The 17,520-nt window shown below is 40.2% G+C and overlaps 1 protein-coding gene across 1 annotated transcript in view; it reads left to right on the forward strand.

The window, feature by feature from the left end:
* CRYBG1 (crystallin beta-gamma domain containing 1) overlaps positions 1–17,520 on the forward strand; it is a 212,056-nt gene that overhangs the window by 182,137 nt on the left and 12,399 nt on the right. The window contains exons 10-17 of the mRNA XM_055260353.2: positions 1,619–1,654; positions 3,046–3,203; positions 4,170–4,296; positions 4,387–4,532; positions 11,012–11,138; positions 11,344–11,376; positions 12,606–12,718; positions 14,903–15,032. Coding sequence (XP_055116328.2) covers positions 1,619–1,654; positions 3,046–3,203; positions 4,170–4,296; positions 4,387–4,532; positions 11,012–11,138; positions 11,344–11,376; positions 12,606–12,718; positions 14,903–15,032 — 870 coding nt within the window. The remainder of the gene's footprint in view (positions 1–1,618; positions 1,655–3,045; positions 3,204–4,169; positions 4,297–4,386; positions 4,533–11,011; positions 11,139–11,343; positions 11,377–12,605; positions 12,719–14,902; positions 15,033–17,520) is intronic.

Here is a 17,520-nt window from a genome sequence, read left to right on the forward strand (position 1 = left end):
GATTTTTTAAATGGAGCTGTCGGTGAATGCACTGTGTGAGCCAGGGTGCAGCCTGGGAGAGAGCCGGGCACGCTGAGGACTGGCTCGGCTGCCGTGACACGAGTGGGTGGTGGCTTGGGGGTCGCTGGGGCTGGACCAAATGAGTAAATGAGTGTTGTCCTCCCGAGTATCTGCTGTGGAAAGAGCTTTGTGCTTCCTCTCCCTTGTCCCACTGTCTTGCTTTGTTCTTTGTCTCTTCCACTAGACTGTCAGCTTTGGGAGGAAGCAGGCCACATCTGTCTTGTCCCCAGTGTTGAGCGCAGCGTGTGCTGCAGCATAGAAGTTGTTCTCTAAATGCCCACAGCGAGATGAGGCTCCCATTTTACAAATATGTTTTCGAAACTGCACTTCGCAGTTGTCTTCTGAGACAGTTTGAGACAAATTAGAAAGTTAGGAAGACAATTTTTTTATGTTAATTTTACCCCTCCTTCCAAAGTATTTGGTTTAATTATCTGTATGTTTGCTGGTCTTAGTTCAAATGATTTGGGCTTTCGTTTCTAAAATTAAACTCAGTTTCAAAGAACAAAGTTTTGTTAGTTTTGTGAACGTATGAAAGAATTCGTCCAGGTTTTAGGAGCAGTTTGTAATGATGATGAAAAATCTCCAAAGTCTATGGTGTTCGAACAGGATTACTTTGGAAAAGGTCATGTGCTTAGTTGTATAATCTCTGGTTTGCTGATAATATCAGCCACATTCCTTTTTCCTTTTTTTTTTTTTGCTTGTTTTTTCATAAAAGGTAAGGAAGCCAACACATTCTTTTATAATTATAGTTCATTTGGTGCCTTTGAGCATCCTTGGCGGTACTTTTTTAAAAAAGCTATTAAAGATATATTAATTTTTTTAAAATCCAACTTTCCCATTGCTGATTTAAACTCTTGACCTATTTAATATTTTTGTGCATATCTTTTTAATGTAATACCATTTCTCTGATTTTAGTGAGTTTTTTATTTTATAACAACCCCCCATAGACTCATCCTTTGGGATGTTTTAAATTTTATTTAACAGTTTATCTAATTATTCCATGAATTCTCCAGATCTTATTATGTGAACTTCAACACATAATAGTTTCGTAAGCCCTGGTTGCAAAATCAAATACCTGCAGGGGCCAGGCAGCAAATACAAATGGCTGAGAGTTAAACCGAAGGGAATGGTAGAGACGGCAACCCCAGGCCTGTGCCCAGCTGAAGGATGAACTGAGGGTAGGATCGTTAAATGCAGAAGCCGAAGACAGCGGCCTGGGAGAATCTGGGTCCAGAGATGTCAGCTCTTGGAACTGCTTTTTCAAGAGAAGTATGGATTTTTATATAAATTTTCCAAGTTAAAAAAACTTACTAGGTCAAAAAACACTCCTACAACGCAGATCAGCTTATAGACTGCTTGTGCAAGGCTCCGTTCTAGCCTGCCTTCCCCGTGTCTTCATCTGTATTGTTGGTAATTTTAGAACTATCTCACGTAAGTTAAAACAAACTGGAACGTAGTCACACTGAAATTCAATGGCTTACTATAAACTGCTATGGCTAATATAAAATGGTAATGTATCAGCAAAAAACTATTTTTCTTACTATGTTGTTTTTTTCAGGGTGGCCGTAAAGTTGAATTCCCTACAGATCCAAAGGTAAAAATATATATGTATTTTTGTGTGTATGTATATGTAATTATTTAAACATATACACATATATGTGTACTTAATGTTATTCCCACTCCATCTCTATGAAGATATCGCTTATGTGACTTCTCATATTAAACCTCTATCACACATAAATGCAGCCAAAGGAAGTTGCCAACTTACAGGTGCCATCCTTCAGGGTGGAAGATGATGCTAATGGCACTGGTTATCACCAAGAGTACATTTAGCCATGGCTCAGAAGGGTCATTGTTATATTGAGTTAACAATCTGCAGTTGTATTTACTAAATGCAGGGCTTCTTGCTGCTTGCCAGTTAGCCAGGAAAAAACTTTTTCAAGACAAACTTTCCCTACTCCAAAATACCCTTTCTGCTATTCCCAATTCCCACATCGATGCCACACACTATAAATTTTTTCAATTTTCAGTTTTAACACTACTTTAGAATCCTCTGGTTCCTTCTATGTGGTTCTAAATATCAGTTATATATATACATATATATGTGTGTATATATATTTATTTTATATATATCTGTATATAAATTATTTTAAAACTGTTTGGAACCGTGGCTTTGGGCTATAACACATTAGGGAAAAGAAAAGGCTGATTTTTTTTTTCTTTTTACTATCTTATCAGATGCCATTATTTAGGGTTTTTTTTCTTGGAGACCAGGCCTTGCTCTGTCACCCAGGCTGGTGTACAGTGGCACCATCATGGCTCACTGAAGCCTCGATTTCTCCAGCTCAAGCCATCCTCTTGCCTCAGCCTCCTGAATAGCTGGGACTATAGGCATGTACCACTACACCCAACTTTTTTTCTTTTTAGCAGAGATGAGGTTTCACCATATTGCCCAGGTTGGTCTCAAACTCCTGAGCTCAAGTGATCCTCCTGCCTTGGCCTCCCAAAGTGCTGGAATTACAGGTGTGAGCCACTGTGCCTGACCTAGTTAATTTTTTAAAATATGATTAGAACATTGTATTGTATTGTATTGAGACAAGAGTCTCACTCTGTCGCCCAGGCTGGAGTGCAGTGACGTGATCTCGGCTCACTTAACCCTCCGCCTCCTGAGTTCAAGCAGTTCTCCTGCCTCAGCCTTCTGAGTAGCTGAGATTACAGGTGTGCATCACTATGCCCAGCTAATTTTTGTATTTTTAGCAGAGATGGGGTTTCACCATGTTGGCCAGGCTGGTCTCGAACTCCTGACCTCAAGTGATCCACCTACCTCAGCCTCCCAAAGTGCTGGGATAACAGACGTGAGCCACCACGCCCAGCCAGAAAATTTTAATTTGTGTGTCAGGACTTAGTGATATTAAATGACTGATTTAATGTTAAGCTGTTGGGATACTTCTTACAGATTACTGGTATATCTCATTTCTATTGTAGGTAGTTGTTTATGAAAAGCCTTTCTTTGAAGGAAAATGTGTGGAACTAGAAACAGAAATGCGTAGTTTTGTCATGGAGGGAGGTGAAACAGAAGAGGCGACTGGAGGCGATCATTTGCCGTTTACGTCAGTGGGGTCTGTGAAAGTTCTAAGAGGCATGTAAGTACATGGGTGACTTGTTAGGATTTCTTTTTTTTTCCTAAATATTAAGTAATAAATGTGCCCTTTCCCCCCTAAAAACAACATTCCTGATTGTATAGTATGGTGAATTTTGACAGTTATGTCCACATTCTCCTCAGCCTATCGTGACTGGATTTAAGAAAGCAGTTTGAGGCTGGGTGCGGTGGCTCACACCTGTAATCCCAACACTTTGGGAGGCCGAGGCGGGCGGATCACCTGAGGTCAGGAGTTCAAGACCAGCCTGACCAACATGGAGAAACCCCGTGTCTACTAAAACAAAATTAGCTGAGCGTGGTGTCGCATGCCTGTGATCCCAGCTACTTGGGAGGCTGAGGCAGGAGAATCACTTGAACTCAGGAGGCAGAGGCTGCAGCGAGCCAAGATCACACCATCGCACTCTAGCCTGGGCAACAAGAGCGAAACTCTGTCAAGGAAGGCTGATTGGCCTGTTCAAGTTGATCAAATCTACAACCTTGCTTATTAGAATTATGCTCTGAGCTATTGAACGGTTTGATAGTTGGCTTTCTGATTTTTATATTTTTGCATTTTATAGATCTTGCACATTTCCCATGGAAGTGCACACTGAAATTGCTCTCGTAAATCGCCAACTATTCATAATATTTTCGTTACTATTTGAAGTGAGTTTATCCAGTTTTGCTTGCTGAGGTTCTTTTGACTCAGCCCTGATTAAACACACACACATACACACCACTCACACACACACTCCCCTTCCCTTTTTTATACAACTCTGATATATGTCTCTTAGGTTATTTTCTTGGGGCCATTCTGTTATTCTCCTAAATTTTCAAGAATTCCAACGATAATAAAGCAGAAGTTCATGTCTAGCTTTATAACTATTTGTATTTTTCAATGAAATTGATATGTACCTTGAAAAAATGTTAACATGTCTGGAAATGACTACTCCTCATGTTCTTTGTGTTGCAGTTGGGTTGCATATGAGAAGCCTGGATTTACAGGTCATCAGTATTTGCTAGAAGAAGGAGAATACAGGGACTGGAAAGCCTGGGGAGGTTACAATGGAGAGCTTCACTCTTTACGACCTATATTAGGTGTAAGTAAAGGACAAGCTAATGGCTAATACTTGGTCTTCTTTGGATAATAAATGGCTAGCCTTTGAATTTTGAATTTTTTTTCTCAACAGGATTTTTCAAATGCTCACATGATAATGTACAGTGAAAAAAACTTTGGATCCAAAGGTTCCAGTATTGATGTATTGGGAATTGTTGCTAATTTAAAGGAGACTGGATATGGAGTGAAGACACAGTCTATTAATGTGCTGAGTGGAGTGTAAGTGAAATAATCCAATTGGAATTTTAAACATGGGTTTTACCTTGGTTTGTTTTAAACTGGTAAGAATCTATGACAGAGTAGGCATTCGATACACAAATATCTCAACAGCTTAACATTAAATCAGTCATTTAAGAGTTGCTGTCATGATATTTTCATTAACTCTCTTTAAAAATCTTTCTCATACCATCTCTTCTTTTTACATTTGGGGTAGGCTTTGGGTATCATGATAGAAATCTACAGATCTGCTTCCTTTATCGTTCTGCACAGAAAGATAGTGAATTTTTTAAATGATGGAGATCAAATAATAATAATAGTAATCTAACATAAACCTGAGGCTGGGTCAAAGTCCCATTAGATTTTCCTGTGGTCCTACACCTGTTCCAGTATATTTCTTCACTATTAGCTTGACATAAAAATAATTGTTCTATGTACGTGGAGTTAGCAGTTGACTGTTTTATTAGTGGTAAAGCAAGTTTTTATTGAAAGATGTTTAGTCAAGATTCTTTGGGATGAAGTGACTGCAAGCCAAGCTAAATTGGCTCAAGGGATTAAAATGGAACTTACTGGCTTAAGTAACTAAAAAGTCCTGGAGAAGATTTTGCTTCAGGCATGGCTGGATGCAGGGGATCAAACACTATCAGAACTTGGTCTCTGTGTCTTGACTGGGCTTTTTTCTGTGTTAACTTGACTTTAGGTAGGCCCTTTGCATTTGGTGGCCTGTGGCCACATTTGGCTTTTGTTCTCCTCTTTTTTTTTTTTTGAGGCAGAGTTTCACTCTGTCTCCCAGGCTGGAGTGCAGTGGCAACATCTCGGCTCACTGCAACCTCTGCCTCCTGGGCTTAAGCAATCCTCCTGCTTCAGCCTCCCAAGTAGTTGGGACCACAGATGGGTGCCACCAGGCCTGGCTAATTTTTTAGAGACAAGGTTTTGCCATGTTGCCCAGGCTGGTCTCAAACTCCTGAGCTCAGGTGATCCACCCGCCTTGGCCTCCCAAAGTGCTGGGATTACAGGCATGAGCCACCGTGCCTGGCCCCAGCTCATTTCTTGCAGTGGAAAGAGCTTCTCTTTTTCTCACAAGTTCCATGTTTGACTTTGCTTTCCTAGGCTTGGGTCATGTGCACATGCCTGAACCAATCACCGTAGCCACAGAGATAGCCGCATCTGGGCTACGTGTCCATTTCCAGAGCTGAGATGTAGGGTCTATCCCACAGGAGCCACTTAGATATGATTGGGGTTGGTGGTTCCCCGGGGACATCAGAAAGAGTGGGGAGATAGATGCCAAATGGGCAAAAACAGCAGATGGCTGTTATAGGGAGTTACATAATTATTCTTATAATCCAGGCTAATGTCTATTCTAATTTGTTATAAGTGAGAGTATTCTCAAATAGTTACATGAAATAATGTGACATTGGTTATGTTGAAAGTGTTTGGTGTTAGGTTTTTGTTGTCATAGTGACATAGATTATTTGAATCATCCTAGCCTCAACCCCACTGTATCTCATGGGGCCTCCAACAATAGCCCTGGATATTTGAAATGTGTGTACAATGTACTAAAAGTTGATGAACATGCTTAACTTTTACTCTTAGTAAAAAAAGTAAAAAAAACCTTGTTCACTAAGTTCTTGTCTAGGCCGTTGCATGTGGTGCCATTTTGGCAGAGTATCAGTGATTTCTGGGTATTCCATTCTTAGCAGGAAATGCCTCCTCTTGGGTCCTATTCCGGAGACCTAACATTTTAGAATCAGTAGCCTGTTGCAAAAGCCAGAAGTCATCTGAAATATGAGGTACAAGTTATCTGAAACGTTGCTGGGGCTCTGCAGTATTTTAGATTGCCTTTAAAGCTAATTATTTAGGAGGAAAACATAGTGACCAACTTAGTCTGGTGAAACAGTTGCACATTTTGATACTCACCAGTTGTGTTGGTTCTGTTAGTCAGAGCCTAGTCATCCACCCTGGCGGAGGAAGCAAAAGGAGGCTGGGTAGAATGAATTCCCTTAGGTATTTTGTAGATGATGCTATTAACACAGGTAGAATTATTGTGCCTTGAGCCAATCTCCTTTCCTTTTTAACCCAGGCCTTGCTTACTTGAAATCAGTTTCCTTTATAAAGTGCTGCTATTATATGTTTCTATTTTTAGTCATTTCTAATTGCATTTCCTGGCTTAAGCTTTTTTTTCTGGCTGTAGCAGTTAAGTTTTGGTAGAACGGGGAAGTTGAAGGGAGGTACATACACATACATGGACACACACACACACACACCCCACTTCCTTTGAAATTCTTTGCATATGGAAGGGCTTTTGTATTTACCAGGGCCAGGTGCTTCCTCATATTTTGTTCAATTTGTCATTTGACAAGTATTTATTGAGGTCTATTATGTGCAAAGCATTGTATTATGTCCTCAAAGAAGTTACAGTATTTATGTAAAACATAATTATTGCTACAAAAGAGGTACAGGTTAAATGCTCTGGGAATCCACAGCAGAGAGAGATTAATTTCCAGTCTGGACACAGGGAAGGAAGACTTTGTGGAGGAGGTGGCATTGGAGTTAGGCCTGTGGGATAGGATAGGAAGGCTGAGATGAGCCAAGATGATGGAGGAGGACTACCTATTCACTTTTAATACTTTCAAAGGAAAATTATTGTATTTTAATGGCTTTATTTTTATTGGCAATTAAGTATTTTAGCTTGGTTCTTTATTTCTTAGTATGGCACGCATTGTTAGAAAATAACTCTTCTGAAGTTCTTGTTCCATGAAAGTATCTCCCAGGAGGCTCACCATCACATGGGTAATACATCCCCTGGGCAGTAATCTCATCATTAGCCCTGAAACAGAGAACAGCCTTCAGGAAGGATGCCCATGAAACCAGCAACTAAGGTTTTTAGGAACTGCTTTTATCAGTTTCTAGTTCTATGCTATACTCTTGCTCAAATAGTGGAAACTGGGCTAGTTTTTTAAATATAGGAGCAAAATGAAATATTTCTGGTATTCAGATGAAAACGAAAAGTGTTGTTGTTTTAAATTCTTTTTCCTTTGGCCTTCCACAGAAGGGCAGGTTTACCCTGCTGCCCTTGTCTTCTGAGCAATTATTCCACCAGGCTGGGACCTGCTAGTACTTGTGTACATGCCTTTCCCCCATCTCCCCATCAGTCTTTAAACAGAGGAATGTTGATTCATGTGTACAGAATACATCTGGACAAGGACAGGGAGGGCTTTTCTTAAGAGCCCCAAGTGTAAGTTGTAAGTAGATTCTCGGATCATAGAGCAGAGAATCTCAGATCTGGGTTTTGCGGCTTCTCCCCTCCCCCACTCCCCTGTATTCATGGGTGATTCATCAAGTATCTTAGAGGGAAAACAACACTACTGTCAGTTCAAGTAACATCTTAATAAATTGTTTTCCAGCTTCAGCTTCAGTGAATTAGAGATAGGCTTAGCTGGGTGTTGGGTATTTACTTACAAGTAGTTTAGTTTCATAGGAAAATACAGTACCCATACTTGTTAGTAAGAAGAATAGAGTATTGGCTAAAGCTGCTTCCAGGGCTGCCCTCTCTCCTTGGCATTCAGCCTCCCACCTCACTGGCTTTTTTCCCTCCAAACCTTGAAGTCAAACAGAAAGGCCTTTGACCCTTTGATCTCTCTACTTGTTACAGACCCGGAGCCCTGGTGAGATACTCTTTTTTCGATGTGGCTCTACTTCTTTAATTGTTAGTTGTTTTTTTAAGTCCTAGTGTTTGTAACGTAGATTTTCTTGATGTGCAGACACTCCTCCCACATAGCAGTGCTCCCTGCTTCGGCTTTACTGTTGCTTCCTTTCATGCTGGGGGTAAAGCCTGAGGCCCTGCGGGTGGAGGCAGCACATGCGGGTACCCGTGTGCTGTACAGCATCACCTGGTCAGCCCCGGGGACCTTGGCCCCCTCCCCTACTTACTCTTGAAAATACGAACTTTCACAAAGGTTAAGTGAGTTCTTCAAAGTTATCTGAAAGTTAATGTCATGGCCACAGGTGGAGCCAGGTCTCCTATCTCCTCACCTCTCAATGATAAAGAACAGGTTTTTAGGCTGGGAACAGTGCTCACACCTGTAATCCTAGCACTTTAGGAGGCTGAGGTGGATGGATCACTTGAAGTCGGGAGTTTGAGACCAGCCTGGCCATCATGGTGAAATCCTGACTCTACTAAATAAATAAATAAATAAATAAATAAATAAATAAATAAATATAAATAAAAAAAGAATAGGTTTTAAAAATTGCTAGTGAGGTTCTGAAATCGGGGGATGGGGGGTAGTAGGGGGCTGTATTTCCTGAAAGACGGAGTGGTGCGTACAGCAGCTTCTCCATTTGGATGGCCGGGAGTGAGTGCACAGATGTTGGCTATCATTAGCTACTTCTCACTGGAGATTTTGGCAGTGTTCTTTTTTTCCTTGATGGCTGTTCATATTTCTAGTAATGACTGTACTTGAGTTTTTGTTTAAATCAGGCCTTTGGATAGTAAAATCGTAATCTGCCCTAATTATAAAGTGTGTGGACTGTTTTAGGCATGGTTTACTAGAACAGTAAATGAAAGGTAACTTTCCAGGGCACATGGCAGGTTGGGTCACAAAGCGAGGAGAGCCTGGTGAGCCTCAGGACAGGTAGGTTCAGTCACATTCTGGCCCATAGTCGATTGTGTCACCCTGGACAAGTCATCCCATTCAAAACAAATACCAACAAATACTTCCATGTGATGCTTCTTACCCATCTGTGGGCTTTGGAGGACAGAGATTTTGTCTTTTTCATCTTTGTATATCTAGTGCCAGTCTAGTTCCTGGCACCTGGTAAATGAATTAACTTACTGTGTCTTAGGTTTTTCCCATCTGTAAAATGGGAACACCAATACCTCCCTAGGAGATTAAATGTGATAACAGATGTGGAAACATTTCGCAAAGTTCTGATCACTCTACATAATACATACATAGATATTATTCCTTTAAGCTTTGAAAGGATCAAGAGAGTGATGAATTAACTGAAGAGATACTTAATGTCTTCAATATAATGGTATTAAGTATCTCTTTAATATAACAGAACTGAAAAACCTTTTCCTTTCAAAGACTTTATCTTTGCATAGGAAATAGCATCATTAAATTGGTTTTGTTGATTTTCCTCTGGGTGTAGATCACTTAAAAGAGAAATAAAAAACATTCCAAGAGAGATTTATTTTTAGTATTTCTGTGACTTTGCTCAATTTTGTTTATTTAATTATTACATATTTATGTGATGTTGGAAACACTGGTGGAAACAATATTTTAGTTCTGTTCTGCATTTTTAAAAGCATTTCTTCTGTTAACTTCTTTTTCAGTGTGGTTTGTTGTATAAATAGACACAGCTTCCTAAGATCTTTCTGCAAAAATATTTTAAGGTTGAGAATGAAAGGATTTATTGATTGTTTATTAAAAGAAGTAGGTTCTTCTCAAAAGTCCTATTTGTTTTGTTTCCTTAGAATACAATTAGAAAAACAAAGCACAGAGAAGTATTGCCTTTGTAGCTTTCTCAAGGAACAGTATTTGATAAGCGAGAACACCAAAAAGTTCATGTCAAGATACTCTTACGCTTACCATTTCTTTTGCATTAAAGTTTTTTTCAGCTCTTATTTTAGATTCAGGGGGTACATGTGCAGGGTTTGTCACATGGGTATATTGCATGATTTGCTGAAGTTTGGGGTACGGTTGAACCTGTCAACCAGGTAGTGAGCATAGTATACAATAGGTAGTTTTTCAAACCCCCCTCCCTCCCGCCTCCTTTTGTAGTCCCCAGAGCCTTTTTTTTTTTTTTTCATCTTTATGTCCATGCATGACCAATGTTTAGCTCCCACTTATGGGCAAGAACACGCTCATAAGTATATGTTCTTGCTCATAAGTATTTGGTATTTGATTTTCTGTTTGTGTTAATTCGCTTAGGATAGTGGCCTCCCGCTGCATCCAAGTTGCTGCAAAAGACTTGATTTCATTCTTTTTTATGGCTGTACAGTATTCCATGGTTTATATGTACCACATTTTCTCTATCCAACCCACCATTGATCAATGAACACCTAGGTTGATTCCACATCTTGATATTGTGAAGGGTGCGGCAGTAAACAAGACACGTGCAAGTATCTTTTTGGTAGAATAATTCGTTTTCCCCTGGATATATACCCAGTAATGGGATTGCTGGGTTGAATACTAGTTCTATCTTTAGTTCTTTGAGAAATCTTCAAACTGCTTTCCACAGCGGCTAAACTAATTTCATTCCCACCAGTAGTGTATAAGCGTTCCCTTTTCTCTGCTGGCTTACCATTTTGATTTGTCCTATAGACAAACCCATCTGCTTCTAAAGGTTAATGGAGAATCAGAAAAATTAAAATTTCAATTGGCAAAACAAAGTTTCTGTATGATACATAGTTATCCAAATATGTGATTGTTTTATATGTAAAATATGAACTCCAACAAGTTATTGCTTTTGTTTCTTAGATGGGTAGCCTATGAAAATCCTGACTTCACAGGAGAACAGTACATACTGGATAAAGGATTTTATACCAGTTTTGAGGACTGGGGAGGCAAAAATTGTAAGATCTCTTCTGTTCAGCCTATATGTTTGGTAAGGAGTTATATTTTTGTATGAGAATATTTAACTGAATTCTGGACTTCCTTAATGTGTGTTACTGGTTCATGTAATAGTAATTGCTATGGAAAATATTCTGAGTTTATTTTTAGCAGTAATTGCTAATAATCTAGAAGAAAAAAGCTTTTTCAATGTGTTTGTTCTATTCATTTCCTTTTCTCCTTCCTTTAAAAATTTTCAGGATTCTTTCACTGGCCCAAGGAGACGAAATCAGGTAACTTTAAAAATATTCTTTTATATTAGTATATGAGGGGCCTTCCATTGACAAGCTGAATTTATGTTTCAAATGTCAGACGTTTGGGGCCGGGTGTGGTGGCTCACGCCTGTAATCCCAGCACTTTGGGAGGCCAAGGCAGGCGGATCACTTGAGCTCAGGAGTTCAAGACCAGCCTGACCAACACGGGGAAACCCCGTCTCTACTAAAAAGATAAAAATTAGCTGGGTGTGGTGGCTTGTGTCTATAAGCTCAGCTACTCAGGAGGCTGAGGCAGGAGAATTGCATGAACCCCAGGAGGCAGATGTTGGAGTGAGCCGAGATCCCGCCACCGCACTCCAGCCTGGGTGACAGAGACTCTGTCTCAAAAAAAAAAAAAAAAAAAAAAAATCAGACATTTGGGACGTTTTGTTAGTTTTACTGATTTTTATGCCTGAAAGCATAATTGTATTTAAAAAATAAGATTTAAGTTTACTTTAATGGTTAATTGACAGTACTGACCCATGTCTAAATAATTCTTATAACATGCTCTTATTGTATAAAGCTGAATTGTATATCATTACATTGACTCAGTTTGTATTAATACATTGAGATTAATATTTCAAACAATAGCATCTAGTTATTGTGATGGTAAAATGAATTTTCATATTTGCTGTGTCGACACTAGACACTTTTTATGGTCTCACTCACGCTTTCTGAATGCTGATTCTTAACACCACCTGGAGTGTACATTTGTTATTTAGGCCTTTTAATGGAAGTGTTCACAGAGCCATAATTATAGAGGAACAAACACCACTATAGCCTCCTTTATTGGCATTTACAGGATTCTGATAAGTCAGCAAGTATCTTCCATTGAGAAGGAAGAAAACTACACTATGTCTTTCCAAAATACTGTTTGTTGTTAATGTTAGAACTGATGAACAATGATTTCTGGCCACAATAAAGCTTTAAAATGCCTCACGGCTTCACAACAGGGTGTTCTATAGAAAGTTACCTCTGTTGTTGCATTTTACTTTGATGTCTCTGAATTAAATAGTCATGAATGGTGCAGCTAACATGTTTCTAATTGATCATGAATGTAGACATGGAAAATTAAAGGATTTATAAAATTCATACCAGTTTACTGTAACAAAAGTCAACAGGTCATGTTTAGGTCATCATTTCAAAGGCTAAATTAGTTCATGTGTTTAGGAAAATAATTTTATGTGTTTCTGTTTACTTTTTCAAAGATTCACTTGTTTTCAGAACCACAGTTTCAAGGTCACAGTCAAAGTTTTGAAGAAACAACAAGTCAAATTGATGATTCATTTTCTACCAAGTCTTGCAGAGTTTCAGGAGGCAGGTAAGTAAAACGATGGCCTGGCAGAGCTGAATCACGGGAGTAAAACAGAATTCACACATCAGCAAGTATTTAGTGATGCCTGTTAGGTGCTTGGCACTATGTGAAACCACCATCTTAGTCCCATGGCGTGCTTCGCGACATCTGAGAACCAGACGCCAGAGCTCGCGGGCTTCGGGTTGGTTGGAGAAGCTGAAGATCATCGCATTGTGTAATGGAATTCAGAGCAGATTCTTTACTCTGTATGTCTTTCCATCATCTAGAAAGGGAGAGTTGGGCTCTAGTTAATCCAAGGTACCTCCCAAGGTGGATTGTTTAAAGGACAGGATCGGCACTCTGCATTAACAGGAAGGTAGAAAGTGCACACTGGAGTGGAGCTGGTGGACATGCAAATCAGGGAGCACACCAGTCCGGCTTGCTGGGAGGCCTTTGTACTGGGAGGAGAAGCAAAGCTGAGCACACTGAGTTTAGATGGCTTCCACGGGAAACACAAGACTCAGGGCAAAGGCAGTGGGCTCAAAGTGCCATGCTGAAACAATCCTTGTACAAAAGCTTTATGGAGAGGGGAGAGCCCAGGGTCAGGGAAACTCAGTCAGGAAAGCCTTGGAGCAATCTGTGCAAGAGGTGTTGAGGATTTAAGTCACTTAATAATAGTAGTTACATATCATGTGGTTCTTTATGGTTGAAATAATGCTATCCTATCCTTTAGTACTGCACAGCAAAAAAGCACTGACTTTGCATTCAAATACACAGATGGAGGCCGGGTGCAGTGGCTCATGCCTGTAATCCCAACACTTAGGGAGGCCGAGGCAGGCAGATCACTTGAGGTCAGGAGATCGAGACCAGCCTGGCCATCATGGCAAAACGCTGTCTTTACTAAAAATACAAAAATTAGCCGGGCATGGTGACACATCTGTAATCCCAGCTACTTGGGAGGCTGAGGCAGGAGAATTGCTTGAACCTGGGAGGCAGAGGTTGCAGTAAGTTGAGATCATAGCACTGCCCTCTAGCCTGGGCAATAGAGCAAGACTCTGTCTCAGGAAAAAACAAAAAAAGCAAATACATAGATGGACAGTAAAGCTTCCTAGTTTGTTGGACATACCACTACCACATCCCCACTCCTCTTTATCCCCTGCCTGCTTCATTTATGACCAGCAGTCCTGTGCATGTTGAAAATTACCTGTCTCAGCTCACTAGAGTATTAACTTCAGGAGAGCAGGGACTTTGGTTCTCTGCTGTATCCCCAGCAATAGAAAAGTACCTGACACACAATCCTCAAAAGGCATTTGTTGGGTTAAAAACAACAACAGGGCCGGGCACAGTGACTCACACCTGTAATCCCAGCACTTTGGGAGGCCGAGGCGGGCGGATCACGAGGTCAGGATTTCAAGACCAGCCTGGCCAATATGGTGAAACCCCGTCTCTACTAAAAATACAAAAATTAGCCAGGTGTGGTGGCATGTACCTGTAGTCCCAGCTACTCAGGAGGATGAGGCAGAAGAATTGCTTGAACCCGGGAGGCGGAGGTTGCAGTGAGCCGAGATCATGCCACTGCACTCCAGCCTGGGTGACAGAGCAAGATTCTGTCTCCCCGCCGCCAAAAGAAAAGAAAAAGGAAAAAAAAAAAAAACCCACAAACTTCTATGGAAGCATGGCAAATCACCATTTTATGAATAATGTTGATACCAGAGAGGCTAAGTGACTTGTCTAAGTCAATATAGTATTTTGACTCCTGGCCCAGTGCAGAGGTATTAGAAATGAGGATGAGGAGTGTACGAGAAATTTTGGAAGGAAATCACTAGACCAAATCAATAGGCCTTGGTGATGAACTAGTCACAAAGCTTGAAGAAGGATTATTCAAAGAGGACTTGAGGGCTTGAAGCTCCACTGGCGGGCAAAGGGTGGCACCCATGAGAAGAGCAAGGAAGGCTGGAGGCTGGGGAAGTCAGAAAGAACATGGAGAAAGAAGCTTATTTCCCAAATGCAAAGTTAACTGACTTATTATGAATATTAATTTGCCACAAGCAGAAATGCAACAAAAATATCCAAATATTTTTGAAGAAAGAACTCTGTTTGCCACAAGCATTGTGTTTATTTTATAGCAGGCCACTTCTAAAAATGAGACTTCTTGAATAGGGGTGCTCAAGTTGCATACTCTGTGCATGTGTGTGGTTTTTCCCATTGTAGCTGGGTTGTATATGATGGAGAAAATTTCACTGGTAATCAATACGTATTGGAAGAAGGCCATTATCCTTGTCTGTCTGCAATGGGATGCCTGCCTGGAGCAACTTTCAAGTCTCTTCGTTTTATAGATGTTGTAAGTATGTCATTGTGAATACTGTTGCAGAAATGTATGCCTCACATAGCTGATGGTCAGAGTGAGGTAACCAGCCGGTAGAACCTGCTCTTAAAGTTAGTTAAGGGCTTGGAGATGGAACTGTCCATTTGGCTCTGTGTACATCTAGTTTATTGATTCTAACTGGTACACGTTTTCCACCACTCTGTTTTACTCACTTAATCCTCATATGCATATCCCTACGGACCTGTGTGGGAGTCTCTTGGGACTATACATTAGGAGTAGAATTACTGGATTTCACATGGAAGAATAGGCAGTTTCATTCAGTACTGCCAGATCCCACCACTTGAGACTCCCACCAGCAGTACACATTGTTGCCATTACTGAATATTCTCTCATTCTAATTTTTGTCAACTTGATAGAATGAGCAGAAAGCATTATGTTGTTGTTGGGTTAATCTGTATTTCACTATTAGTGAGGCTGGTATCTCTTATTTATAATTTGCATTTTCTATTCAGCGAATTGTGTATTGTATCCTTCACAATTTGGCTTCCTCTATCTTTGGTTGTTATTATTGAAGAAATTCCTTATAGGTTTTTAGTCTATTATTATTCCGTATTTTAGAGATTTGCAATCAAAAGACTTCTCCCAGTTTGTCACTATGTGCTAATCCAGATTATAGTGCCCTCTTTTGGACAGAAATCTTTCAGTTTGATGTAGTGGAAGTAATATTCAATAGAACAAAACTGCAAGATCATGTTCAGATATTAAAGTCTGGAAGTATCCGTCATTTCTGACATTTTTATTAGTTTTTGGTAACTGCTTTCTCATAAAAAGCTTTAAACACACGTAGTTGGTCATTTTAGTTTTAAAAGTAGGAAAAACATATGTGAGTTGGTTTTCATCTCATCCCTGCCTGCCTGTTTAAATAGCAAAAATGCTACTGAGACATGAAAATAGTAACAATGAAACATGAAATGAGGTAGTAAGATTCACTAGCTTACAACTAATGAAATAAGACTTTGATTGTTATTCTGCCTAGGATTCTAAAAGCTACCTACAAGTATGTATTTGAAAATTTCAATGCCTTCCCTCAACCACAACTATGCTCACAACACTCTGAGGCTATAGATGACATCTTTTTATGTTTTAATTGTGAGGAAATGAATGTTTTACCCATATGAAGACTACATATCTTTGTGACTTACTACTTCAAAATTATTTAATTGCTTTTTTTTTTTTTTTTTTTTTTTGAGACGGAGTCTTGCTGTGTCACCCAGGCTGGAGTGCAGTGGCGCGATCTCGGCTCACTGCAAGCTCCGCCTCCCGGGTTCAGGCCATTCTCCTGCCTCAGCCTCCCGAGGAGCTGGGACTACAGGCGCCCGCCAACACGCCCGGCTAATTTTTTGTATTTTTAGTAGAGACAGGGTTTCACCGTGTTAGCCAGGATGGTCTCGATCTCCTGACCTCGTGATCCGCCCGCCTCGGCCTCCCAAAGTGCTGGGATTACAGGCTTGAGCCACCGCGCCCGGCCTTATTTAATTGCTTTTTAATACTAAAGTGTTTAGAACATTTTTGGGCATGCCATCTCAAAAGTGCAATAAAAGTGCAAGGTAGTAATACTACTATAATTTTTGTCTTCTTTCCTCCGTGTATGTTTTATATAAACTAATTCCTAGACCATACAAACTACTTCTACACACGAACATGCTCTGTTTACTGATGGACAAAATCTTTTTTTACAAGTCAGGACACACCCACATAAATGAAGCAGTAAGGTACCGCACCCTTTCCACAAACTTTAAGCAGGATAGGGAAAAAATTGTAATCCCCACATGCTTTTTTTTTTTTTGAAATGGAGTCTCACTCAGCTGCCCAGGCTGGAGGGCAGTGGCGTGATCTTGACTCACTGCAACCTCTGCCTCCCAGGTTCAAGTGATTCTCTAGTCTCTCACTCAGCCTCCAAAGTAGCTGGGATTACAAGCACGCACCACCACGCCCGACTAATTTTTTTGTTTGTTTGTTTTGTTTTTGTATTTTTAGTAGAGATGGGGTTTCACCCTGTTGCCAGGCTGATCTCAAACTCCTGACCTCAAGTGATCCGCCCACCTCGGCCTCCCAAAGTGCTGGGATGACAGGCGTAAGCCACCGTGCCTGGCCTCCCACATGCTTTTTAATGCATCATTTATGATCTTAGCAGTATTACCATTAGAGATTAATGTAGAATCAAAAGTGTCTATAATTTGAAAAAACAGGCATAAGCTGCCAACTTTTCATTTTGCTGAACAGTGAACGTTTGTGCTGTTGTCCTCTTTAAAATGATTGACAGTTTGAACATAGAGCTTCCATCCTGTTGTTTTTTTTTCTCTCCTCCTGACAATGATTCCTACAGGAAAGTTTGGGAGCATGAGTACACAGAATCATTGTCTTAGTGATGAACAGAAAAAAAAAAAAGACATTTGAAAATACATACAAGAGGAAGGTTCCCTGATTAGGCAATACCACTGTA

Source organism: Symphalangus syndactylus, chromosome 2 (assembly GCF_028878055.3).
Source record: "Symphalangus syndactylus isolate Jambi chromosome 2, NHGRI_mSymSyn1-v2.1_pri, whole genome shotgun sequence".
NCBI classification, from domain to species: domain Eukaryota; kingdom Metazoa; phylum Chordata; class Mammalia; order Primates; family Hylobatidae; genus Symphalangus; species Symphalangus syndactylus.